Source organism: Seriola aureovittata, chromosome 24, assembly GCF_021018895.1.
Source record: "Seriola aureovittata isolate HTS-2021-v1 ecotype China chromosome 24, ASM2101889v1, whole genome shotgun sequence".
Lineage (NCBI taxonomy): Eukaryota > Metazoa > Chordata > Actinopteri > Carangiformes > Carangidae > Seriola > Seriola aureovittata.
In genome coordinates, this window is record NC_079387.1 from 11,938,519 (window position 1) to 11,950,875 (window position 12,357).

A 12,357-nucleotide genomic window follows, 5' to 3' on the forward strand; every position below is an offset into this window, starting at 1 on the left:
GTGTTTGTAAATTCATATGAAGCATGAATAATATATAATATAATGATAATAATAATAATAATATGTAATAGATGGTTGATAAAATAAGGTAGTTGTACTCACACTCAATGATGTATTTAATGAGGTTTGAACACGTGTATAAAAAGTTTAAACCCAACAGTGAATGAATGTGTTCATTTATCATTTATTATGTTTTTATGTCAGGAAATCACGCTATAGTGGCCTGGTCTGGCTCTAGTCTGGCTCTAGTCTGGTCCTGGTCTGGCTCTGGTCTGGCTCTAGTCTGGTCCTGGTCTGGCTCTGGTCTGGCTCTAGTCTGGTCCTGGTCTGGCTCTAGTCTGGTCCTGGTCTGGCTCTGGTCTGGTTCTGGTCTGGTCCTGGTCTGGCTCTGGTCTGGCTCTAGTCTGGTCCTGGTCTGGCTCTAGTCTGGTCCTGGTCTGGCTCTGGTCTGGTTCTGGTCTGGTCCTGGTCTGGCTCTGGTCTGGCTCTAGTCTGGCTCTGGTCTGGCTCTAGTCTGGTCCTGGTCTGGCTCTGGTCTGGCTCTAGTCTGGTCCTGGTCTGGCTCTGGTCTGGCTCTGGTCTGGCTCTGGTCTGGCTCTGGTCTGGCTCTAGTCTGGCTCTAGTCTGGTCCTGGTCTGGCTCTAGTCTGGTCCTGGTCTGGCTCTGGTCTGGCTCTGGTCTGGCTCTAGTCTGGCTCTGGTCTGGCTCTGGTCTGGCTCTGGTCTGGTCCTGGTCTGGCTCTGGTCTGGCTCTGGTCTGGTCCTGGTCTGGCTCTGGTCTGGCTCTGGTCTGGTCCTGGTCTGGCTCTGGTCTGGCTCTGGTCTGGCTCTAGTCTGGTCCTGGTCTGGCTCTGGTCTGGCTCTAGTCTGGCTCTGGTCTGGCTCTAGTCTGGCTCTGGTCTGGCTCTGGTCTGGCTCTGGTCTGGCTCTGGTCTGGCTCTGGTCTGGCTCTAGTCTGGCTCTAGTCTGGCCCAGGTCTGGCAGTCGTCGTGGTGTGGTCGTGTTTAGCCCTGTAGAGGAGGCTAATCTGAGCAGTGGGAGGTTAAGATTAGACGGTTTACAGCCCCTATGAAGACTCCATCCTGTCTCCCAAAAATAATCTGAGTCCTGAAGATGGAAAACTGATCCTGATCCCTGCTGGACTCTGAAGGATCCGTCTGGGAGATGTGGAGGACTCAGTAGTTTCAGTGTTGGTTTCAAACACACCGTAAACAGTTGTAATTACAGCGTCAGCACCTTTAATCACTTTTACTAATGACATTTGTGTGATTTCAGAACATTTTCCTCTCCTTCCTGTTTATCCCATCATCCAATAAAAGATGTCCGCCACTGTTGACTCTGTGATGCAGAGGGGCGGGGGGCGGGGGGGGGGGGGGGGGGGGGGGGGTCATGGGTCACAGTCTGGATGAGGACGGGTCTAATTATAGGAAACTGATCGATAGCAGCAGTTCAGATTCTAATTTAACGACCCATCTGTTTGAATGTGATAATATAATATTATATGTATAATATAATATATAATAATGATTATATGATTGATTTTATATGGATGGTCGGTTTTTATCAATATTCAAACTGATGAAGTGAAAACAGGTGAAAACTGACAGAACACTCCATTATCACCTTTGACCTTTTAATGTGTCATGTGACCTTGCAGCGTCTTTCAGGTAATCCACTCTGATCAGTCTGCCGTGAAGACCACCTGGCCGACTCCCGGCTCCGTCGGCACTGATTGGGATCCCGGCTGGATCCCGGCTGGATCCCGGCTGGATCCCGGCTGGATCCCGGCTGGATCGCAGTAAGTAATCCAGCCAGATTTTGGATTTCTGTAACAGATATTAGGACAATGTTCATGTTGATTATTATTCATTATATGTTTTACACTGACCTCAGCTTACACCTACATTTTACTGTTATAAACCATTTATTACATGTTTATATGCTGATTACACAGACTGAATATAAAGAGTTACTTACTAATAATCATTAATCATTCTTTAATTTCATTTAGATAAATTTATGGGCTAAAGATCAGATGAATTATGATTTGAACACATTTGTAAGAACCAGTCTGAAGTTGTGTGTCACCAGTTTTTGGACTAGAGCATGTGCCACTTACACTGGTGAATCATGGGAAATTAACCATTTCAGAGCTGTAGCAGCGCCCAGGTATGAACTCACTTGTCACACCTGAAGTCTCTGACATTAATTATCAGTTAGATTCAGGTTTTTGAAGCTGATCTGTATGAAATGAGCCTGTTTGTGTGAATAATCAGCATGTAATTTGACTTCCTGTCAGCAGGGCTGAGCGGTGGCTCTGGTACACCGTGGCTCTGACAGTCATCCACTCCAGCAGCTTAACAAATAGGATTAGAGCAAAGAGAAAAAATCTCCAGCACCAGCAGCAAAGTCCCATCTGCTCACCTGAGCCCGGCGACGCCGCGTCAGGACCGTCTTGAGATTTCCTCTCTGAGTTTTCTGACAAATGCCATGCGGAGCAGTGGATGGACGACCGTGAGAAGGAGGCCGCTGATGAGCTGAGGAGGTGGGAATAAGAAGCAGCGAGTCCGGGCCGGAGCTTTGGAGGAGACTTCTGGAGAAATGGCTGGACAGCGTGGGAGGTTGATGCTGTGGGCGCTCGGGGCCGTGCTGCTTTCAGGGTACATGTTCATGGAAACAGGTCAGTGTGAAGGTCTTCGATGTTTCTGTTTGTCTCCCTGGTGGAAGAAGCTTTTAGTAACAGCAGCAGCTCACTGATGTAAAGTCCCGCTGAAGTTCTGATAAAATGATCCACAGCTCCTGAAATGAAACCATGGGAGAGGTTTACAGAGGAAACTGCAGCGATTAGTCGCTCAATCGATTAGTTGATTGATAGAAAATCATCAGGAAATGGTTGAGTCATGATCCCAGCCTCATCGGTTTGAAACAAGGGAGTTAAAGATGTCACATTGGGAAGGACTGTTTTCCTTACATTTTATAGCCAAACGATTAATTGATTAATTGATCAACAGAAATTTAAACATCCAACCTACCAACTATTTCAATAATCAAACAATGATTTTAGTTGATTTTACTGAAAAAATCCTTAAACATTTTGCTGGATACAGCTTCATGAATATGACGTTTAATGGTTTGTCTTTGTTGGTAACATCTGTGAAGCGTTGGTGAGACGTCTCTCTGACCTTTGGGATGTTGGAAGTTATATTTGCTTTTTTACTGTTTCTGACATTTTATAGACAAAAGATTCATTTCCTAATAAAAAAAACCCACAGGCAGATAAATAATGGCTGGTTGCAGCAGGAGTGGAACTGCTGGCTGCATTTCAACCTACAAAATGAATCAGTAAAGTAACTGTAGCTGTAAAATAATACTGAAGGTGTGTTCAGTAAACGTCTCACTGCGTCTCTCTGGGTTTTGGGATGACTCGTAGGTGCCACTCGTGACTGGAAGCTGGATTCGGAGCAGCATGGACATTTGGGCGAACCGACGGCAGACTCAGGCCAGCTTTTATACCGACGTCACGCGGCGCTGACTCGAAGGAAACGGAACATCTTGTTTCCCAGCGGCGTCAAGCTTTGCACTCAGGAGACGTTCGACCAAGCTGTCACCAACCACCTGAGCTACTTTCACCTCAGAGGTTCGTCTGAGTTTCATGTTTCATGTGTTCGAGGAGGCGAGAAACGTCTATCTTTAACACTGGAGGTATTTCACAGAAGCCCTTATCCAAACAGACTTACGAGCTTAAACTCCAAGTCTGCTGTCATTAAAGGCAGCCGATCCCACAGAGGTCAGAGGTCATGCAGAGCCAAAAACACTGAAAACATGACCTTCTTAACCCGCCTCCGCTTCCTTTGGTTTTTTGCTTCAATGCTTCAGTTTGTTGTGTGTCTGAGATGTAGAGAGAAAGATCAATGACAACTCTCTGTGCTGAGGAAGACCATGTGATGTGATTGAAAGCCCCAGAACAGTTACTCGTTGCTGTTTGCTGATCTTAATTCAGAACAACAGCAGGAATTGATTTATTTATTTCTGAAGTGAATGTATTTCACTTGCTAGTCAAAGATATAAAGTAAGGTGACGGTTTAAAACTTCAAATGATGATGAATCTGTACACCTGACAGCAACTCTGAAGCGTGGTGACCTGAAAGTCTTATATATGTAAATAGGGAACTTCTGCAACTGTTGGACCAACTCTCTGAACCATGTTTGATTTCCAGTGTTAGAGGGAGTTCAGCTGCTGGAGGAGTCGAGCTCTTAGGAAACATCTGTGAATTTATCCATCAGTCCAGACAAAAAGCTGCAGCAGCATCAGTGGTAAATAATCATGGTCCACATCCTTCCTGCAGGAAACAGGTCTTACATCATCCTGCTGACGACCGTCAGTGTCTGGTTAAACTCAGTGAACATGCAGTTCAAAGGTCATCAGATACCAGATGACTGCAGGTCAGACCCAGATGGAACAAGGTTCTGGTCCAGGTCTGGTTTGTCTCATGATGTCACCAGCTGTTCTCTCTCAGGACGAGGCTCGTGACTCGTGTGTGTGTCTCAGTGTGTCAGGAGACGGTGTGGGAGGCCTTTAAGATCTTCTGGGACCGGCTGCCGGAGCGGGACGAGTACCAGGACTGGGTCGGTCGCTGCATGGACGGCTCCGTCAGCGTCATGGACATCGGCAGCTTCTTCAGCCAATCAGAGGAGCACATCGACCTCATCAGGAGCGTGAGTCCGCCATTTTGTTTTCTCTGATGTAAAACCAGCAGCTTTCTCTGTTTTGACTGTGATTGTTCTTTATTTCATTTTAACTCATATGACACAAACTGTAAAAAACTCATCGTTCACATATCACAGAAAAACAAGGCAGGATGAATGATTAATGATAATTAATTCTTGTTTATCTCAGATCAATCAAGTCTTTGGGTCTTTAAACCAAAGATTAAAAGTTTATTGTTTTAAAATCTTCATAAAATATCCACAGTTCACAATTCATCTCCAGTTTGTCTGTCATGTAGAGAGCTGATCAAAACACAAAAATACACTCAAAGTTGTAATATTGACATTTAAGGTGTATTGATTGGTCATCAATCATACTTTCAGTTACATGCAACAAAACATTCCACCTTAAAAGATGGCAGAGGTAACATCACCATAGAAACGAGCCTTAAGTTAACGGTTGTCATGTTCTCTGCTGACGATGTGCGTCTGTCTTTCAGAGAGTTGCCATGGCAGCCGAACAGGTGATGAACAGGTGAGTGTGCGACTGTGTGACGGCTGTTCCAGATTCAGATGTTGTTGTGTTGATGAAACTATTCAAACATATCGATGTAACAGTGACTGACGTGTGTGTCGAGGATCTGAATTCAGTTTTATATATCAACATTTTAAATCTCCTGTTTCCTTCAACTACACTGAAGGTGCAGAGTCAGAAAACTCTTAATGCACCCATCGACACGTTGTCACGGCATCAGCAGGAAATGAGGGCACACACACACACACACACACGATGAGGCAGAGGTGTGATTAACTCTGAACCTGAACCTTTGGGTCATTTAAGATAAATAATGTCTGTACAGCTTCAGAAGTGATGGACCAGGTGAGCTTGTGGGTGGTTTCAGAGCTAGGTGGTTCATTAACTAAAGGTCTCTGGTCGTGTTCTGACACCTGTGCTGTGTTTGGTCACCTGCTGCAGTGTGCCCGTCACGTCAGGCTCTCCTCCGTGCAGGTAGGCCTGCAGACACCAAACACACACCTACAGAGCTGGAGTCAGTTCAGGAACAACACACGACTGTGTCTCTTATCAACACGCAGAACAGAGTCACACACACAAATCAATAATAGAGATGTTTTACAAGTGAAACTATCACAAGAGCTTTGCTGCTTTCTTCACGCTCAGCCAGACGACCTGTGTGTGTGTGTGTGTGCGTGTGCGTGCGTGTGTGTGTGCGTGCGTGTGTGCGTGCGTGTGTGCGTGCGTGTGTGTGTGTGTGTGTGTGTGTGTGTGTGTGTGTGTGTATGTGTGCGTGTGTGTGTGTGTGTGTATGTGTGCGTGTGTGTGTGTGCGTGTGTGTGTGTGTGTGTGTGTGTGTGTGTGCGTGTGTGTGTGTGTGTGTATGTGTGCGTGTGTGTGTGCGTGTGCGTGTGTGTGGTTTCTGTTAGCGCTCAGTGTAACAGCGCCTTGATCCAGCTGTGTCGGAGTGGCTGCATAATAATGAATTTAAAGGGGAACGCCAACTATTTTAAGGACTCGCAGATGTTTGTTGATAGTTAATGAGACTCCATGTTTGTTGACTTATAGAGTTTATGTGAGAGTTCTCGCGTCCAAAGTGTTGATGGAATATGAAGGTTGTTTTAGTGTCTCTTTGACGTGTTGTTGGAAACAGCAAGAACATAAAGGAACTCTTAAAATAGGTGAAATTCCCCTTTAAAAATCATCAATAATCTTCTGCTCTATTCTGCTTTCGCACAGCTCACTGACTTTACTGATGCAGGACTCACGTCTAACACAAGTTTTATTTTCTATTATTTTTTAGTTATTTTGATATTTTAATGACTGATTTTAATTATTTGATAACACCCATGTTCTTGATTAATTAATCGTCTGTTTAGTCTTTGTAGTTTTTAATTTTAAGTCCAAACATATTCGATATTTACTGTCAGCTGATGGTGGAGCTCTAAACTGATCTTAAAATGCTTCATGTGCTTCTACTTGTGGTTGAAGGATTTTCTCTCTTCCTCCTGCAGCTCTGAAGAAACGACGGACCGGACTGGAGACTCGGTGACGGAGCCAGGTAAACACTTCTCACCTTGACATGTGTAGAGGCCGTTTCAGTTTGAGGTGAAGACACTCTCAGATTCTGCTTCGTCTGCAGCTGCAGGGACGTTTAAATAAAAGCAGAGTGTTTTAGTTAACAAAGATCTGTGGAGAGAACTAAGTGCCACTTACTTCACACGTCCTCCATATTTAAATTCTACCAGGTGATGTATATATGTCTTTTTATCACAGTCTAAATTTGTTTTTATCCCAGATGAAATTTAAATTGTAAATAATATAATACTTTAAAAGCTGGGAAGTGTATTTTTACTAAGGGACTGACACCAGATGGGTAATATCATCTTATTGGTGACCCACTGAAAGTCTTCACAACACCCCTGATGGACGAGGAGCCAGACTTTAAGAAACAAACCTTAACGTCTGTCCAAGTTGTAAAGTCTGTCGTCTGCAGTCCCTCACCTTAGACCCCGATCTGTCTTATGTGAGGGAGGAGTGGGTGCAGGAGGCTGATTCCCGTCACACGCTCTGCGCTCAGAATAGATCTGTAAGCCTATTTACAGGCAGCAGTCTGGTCAATGGAGGGAGGCTGAGCAGAGGACCAACAGCAGAGATGTAGACGTGACTGAGTTAGTGCAGGACAAGTATCAGGGTTAGTGAGATCACAGCTACAGGTGCTGCCAACGTGGGGCCGGAGGCAAAGTCATATGTCTCTAAAACAGCAACACTAAGTCTTCTCACTCAACAGACACAAATACAACAAATTATTTATTCATTCATCACACCTTCGAGTCTTTAGAGAGGGAGGCTTTAGAGTTTAACTGCCTAACAGGCCAGTTTAGAGATGAGTTGTTTGTTCATGTGGATACCATGGAAGATGTCCAGTGGAGCTTTAGGCAGAGTCCTGTTAGCTAACAGCTGTAGAGTTCACAGTTCAGACATAATCAGTTTCCTCATTCTGTCATTTTACAGGGGAGGACGGTATCGTCATCTCAACTCACCAAGACAATCCTCCACCAGGCTTTGAGGTCACAGCTTGGAGTCCTCCACTCTCAGCCACCGGCGGGTCAGTCGAAGACGCTCCTGCAACGCCGTTCGCTAAGATTCCTGTGGATTTGACTGTTGCTGCTGCGCCAATAGACTCTGAGGACGTCCAGGAGTCTGGAGGTGGCGTCACTTCAGAAAGTCAACCTTCAGTCGTCACTGACGCTGAGATTCCCTCAGAGTCTGAGGATGGAGATGTTGCGGACATGGCTGAGGATACTGTGGAGGTTGATGACTCTGTTACCCACAAGCCCTTTGATGGGAAAGAAGACACAACTGTCCCAGATACAACAAAGGAGGAGACTGTGGACTCTGTAGAGGAAGATGACACGATCCTTGATTTCACTCCTGAAGAGGTGGATGTTCCTGATTCAGAGGTGATTCAAGTTACCCCACAAGGTGAGGAGCCACCCTCAGAAGCTGTGGCTAAAGAGGTCCTCACAGAGGCTTCTGTTGTGGTTCTGACAAAGCCCACTACAGCACCTGCGACAGAGGCTGTCACAGTGGAGGAGTTAGGGCAGGGAGTATCTCCAGAACCTGGTGCTGAGGCTCTGCCGGATGTCGTGACTGTGGCAGTCCCAGAGACATCTGTCGAAGTCAGCGTGGGCCGAGAAGTTGAAGAAATTCCAGACAATTCTTTGGATATCATCCCAGAGGAAACCTTGACTGATGAGGTTTTAGAGGAACCCACTGAGGATCCACCAGAGCTAATCACAGAAACAGCACCAGATGAACCAGATCTAGTTGAGGCAGCAATTCTTGAAGAACCTGAATCACCAGCAGAACACCCTTCAGAGGAAATCCCAACTGTATTTCTGATAACAGATCCAGATTCAGAAGAAGATAAAACATTCATGAATGTGACTCCAGAACAAGAGCATGTCTCAGATGAAGAAGAAGCTCCATCCCAGGCCTCTATTCTGATGACAACAGACAAGACAGAAGTAAAACTCAGTGAAGACTTTACAGAGGACAAAACACCAGAAGACGAACTGACACTAGTGGCCGAGGTTACTCCTGAGCCTGTTGTCGTGATCTTACAAGATGACAAGGATGAAGATACTGAGGAGATAACACCAGATATTACAGCAGTACAAATAGAGTTAACAGAGGAAGAAACACCTGACCAAACTGTCACAGAAGAAGAAGCAGTGGAAGCAACAGACAAGCCAGAAGAAGAGGTAGAAGAAGAAATCAAACACAAAGAAGCTACAGGTGTTTCTGAAGATAAGATTACTGAAGCAAAGTCTCCTGCGGGGGAAACAACAAAGACAGAAACAGCTGAAGAAAAAGAGGAAGACGGGGAAATGGTGGAAACGGCAGAAGAACAACTACCTGAGGAAGCAGAGGGGGCAACAGTTACTGTGGAGGAACCGGGTGAAGCTGCATTAGAGCCAGTGAAGACAGCAGATACACAAGAAGACGAAACAACAATAGAGCCGACAGGAGAACCTACGGACGGTGGAGAGGAAACACCTGACGCACCTATAGAACCAGTGGAGGAGGAAACAGAAGAAACTGTAGAAGAACCAGAACCTGCAGAAGAAACCGTGGACACAACAGAGACAACAGAAGGTGCTGTTAAAGAAACAGAACCTGCACAAGAACCAGAACCTGAAGAAGAAATTGTAGAAGAGACAGAACCCACGGAAAAACCAGGTCAAGATGTAGAACCCATAGAGGAAATTGTAGAAGAGACAGAACCCACAGAAGAACATGAAGTAGTACCTGATAAAACTGATCCTGACGTTACATTTGTGGATAAAACTCAAGAAGCAGTCGGAGGCGAAGCATCAGAGGAGAGAACGGAGGAAGAAGAAGAAGGTTTTGGAGAACCTGAAGCAGAGGGAACTAAACCAGAAGTTACAGAGGAGGTCACACCAGAGATCCGCTCAGAGTCTGATGAGGAGATCACTCCTGTTGTTGTTGTTGTTCCAGAGGACACTGAGGGATTGTTGCCAGGGACTGAAGTGGAGGAAACACCTGAACCACAGGTCACAGTGGAACTTCCTGGAGACTCTGAGGAAGAAACCTCCAGGGAGAGTGCGAGTACCACCCAGGTGGTTGAGCTTCCAAGTCAGGTCTCAGATCCTGGATACTTTCCAGAGGGTGAAGAAGAAACTGTCCCAGAGGCTCCAAGTGAAACATCTCCGGAGGTTGTGACTCAAACCCGTCCAGGAACGACTTCAGAGGTAGAAACCCCTGAGGAGCCTGCCCCAGAGGTCGCCCCTGAGGAGGATGGCGCTCCGAGTGAAGACAGCGTTGCTCCCGCGGAGGTTCCTCTAGAAGACGATGAGGGTATCTCTGTTGAAGATGCAGGGAAATTGATGACGGAGGCTCCAGCTGAAGTCCCGTCTGAAACCACCCCAGAATCTGTTGTGGACGTTACTGCGGCGAGTACCGCCATGGAAGAGACGACCCCTGGTGCCTCTTTGGAAGTCACGACCAAGTACGTAGTGGAGTACAACAACGGAAACTTCCCCGATCTAACGGAAAGGCCTCGCGATGTCGAGGACAACTTACTGGGAAACAACGGCTTCGGGTTTGAGGATGAGGAGGAGAACTCTGTGAGTAATGGTAGAATATCTGAATACACACTGATACACACACTTCCTTTTCAGGACCAATACTGATTTCTGTGCGTGTCCCTGCACGTTCAGATCGCTAACGAGATAGACGACACCTTGTTGCGGCCCCCGAGGCCCCTGAAGGACCAGGTGGTGGAGCTGAGCATCAAGCTGAGAGGAGAAACCTACAACGACGCGCTGAGAGACCCGAGCAGCTTCCACTACCAGCAGCTGGCCAGACACTTCACACACAAGGTGAGACCATTTAACAAGGCGCCGCTTCACCCACACCACGAGTTACACTTTTACCTTGTGATATGTTCCAACCATCGTCAACAATAATTCCTCATGTTAGTCTGGGGTTACCCGTGCGCCAGCCGCCTGAAGCTCTTTTCTACATGGACACAGCCACTAGATTGATCGAGGGTCTTCCAGATCAAAGTGAATGTGTGCCTCCTGTTTCAGACGTCAGCTGGAGCTTCGCATGTTCATTAATTTGAGTCATAAAGTCTCAGGATGAGTGTAAGTGTGTTGCTCATGTTAAGAAGAGCAACAACAAACTAAAGATGTTTTCATGTGAATTAAATGAAGCCGTGTGTCAGTCTGACTCACGTCGCTGTCGTCATGTTGTTTGTAGAGAACCATGAGTGCACTGAGCTGCGGTTTGTTTATCAGCCAGTTTTTGTGATTCTTGTGGTTCCTGCCTTCACTCCCCCCCCCTCACTCCTTCTGTCATTTCTCCTCCTTTACTCTTCTCTCTGACGTCCAGGATGCACGCTCATTACCAAATTGACTTGCTTTGTGGTTTCCTACAAACTGCAGACTCAGGAGTTTGGCTCTGCTTTAAAGGCCTTCGCCTGTTTTTCACGCATTAAGGATCTTTACGCTGTAAAGCTCAGTTTCCTCGGCCCTGCCAGCGAGCGGCTATACAAGCCGCCGAGGCAGAAACGGGGCTGGAAAACTTCAGAGGACCTACAGTATACGAGCAGTGAGTCACTGCGAGTTGGTGGAAAAACGACGGCTGCCAGGAAAGCAGAGAGCGCCGGTGTGTTCCCGTACCGCTGGGAGGTTTTCAGGCTCAGTGACGCGGGAAACCGGTTTATGGTTTGAACGCCGGGGTCAGGGTCATTAATGAGGGAATATGAAGTGGATAACAGGGCTAATAGAAGCAGCAGGAGTTTGACTTGAGCAGAGCAGAGCGCAGCCACGGGCCGCTGACATCTGAACAATAAGAGTTTACTAGAGACACATTGAAACTCCATCATTCATAATCATGACGTCACTGCTCTCACGTCTTACATGTTGCCTCTCTGTGCTGATCCTGATGAAGACACACGGATCAGGACATCCAGCTGTTCTTCTTCTCATCACTAACAACTGCACTGCAGCCAGCTGACAACATGTGTATGTCATAAAATCAACATAAACATGACTGGTTGCCCTCACAGTCCGACACACAGTGGTTGTCATGTCGTCAGACTCTGAACAGGATGAAGCTGCTGCTGAAGATCATCAGTTCAGCAGCAGCTTCACACTGATCCGTCAAACACAGGTGGTGATGTCACTGACACGGCTGATGTTTGTCCAGGTAACTGCAGACTCAGCTGTTATAGAGACAGATCACACAGAAGCTGACATCACATGACCAAACTCAGACTAAACTATCCCTCCCGTCTTTAACGTCCAGATTGAAGACGCCTTCGAGAGGCTGCCGGGCTTCAAGAACGTCTACATCGTCGAATTCAGGTGAGGGCTGTTGGACACATCGCTCACATTCAGATTTAAACGTGTTTAATTATACAGTCTAATTACCCTCAGCAGGTGGAGCTTGTTATAACAGCCTTTACTTTGTGTCTGTCCTCAGGCCACAGAAGGACCTGGAGCGGTAAGTCTGACACACTGTCCTCAGTTTACCTCCTGATGTTTCTGACCCAGTTCATCTCTGGACCCTGAACATCTGTGTGAACTCTTTACCTGTAGCTTT

General features: G+C 46.5%; 1 protein-coding gene across 6 annotated transcripts in view; it reads left to right on the top strand.

Moving 5' to 3' along the window:
* Window positions 1-1,691: 1,691 nt before the first annotated feature.
* The window catches only part of impg2b (interphotoreceptor matrix proteoglycan 2b), a 47,049-nt gene continuing 36,383 nt past the window's right edge, over window positions 1,692-12,357 (top strand). For 4 of the 6 annotated variants that reach the window (XR_008826841.1, XR_008826844.1, XR_008826842.1 and 1 more), the window contains exons 1-10: window positions 1,822-2,679; window positions 3,430-3,636; window positions 4,549-4,715; window positions 5,207-5,241; window positions 5,683-5,715; window positions 6,735-6,781; window positions 7,735-10,373; window positions 10,467-10,628; window positions 12,061-12,119; window positions 12,238-12,258. Coding sequence is in view for 1 of the 6 variants with exons in the window: in XM_056370985.1 (XP_056226960.1) it covers window positions 2,601-2,679; window positions 3,430-3,636; window positions 4,549-4,715; window positions 5,207-5,241; window positions 5,683-5,715; window positions 6,735-6,781; window positions 7,735-10,373; window positions 10,467-10,628; window positions 12,061-12,119; window positions 12,238-12,258 (3,449 nt within the window). In the remaining 5 variants the exon portion in view is untranslated. Of the gene's footprint in view, window positions 1,798-1,821; window positions 2,680-3,429; window positions 3,637-4,548; window positions 4,716-5,206; window positions 5,242-5,682; window positions 5,716-6,734; window positions 6,782-7,734; window positions 10,374-10,466; window positions 10,629-12,060; window positions 12,120-12,237; window positions 12,259-12,357 lie in introns of those variants that run through there. The other 2 variants (XR_008826843.1, XR_008826845.1) reach the window with 2 other exon arrangements.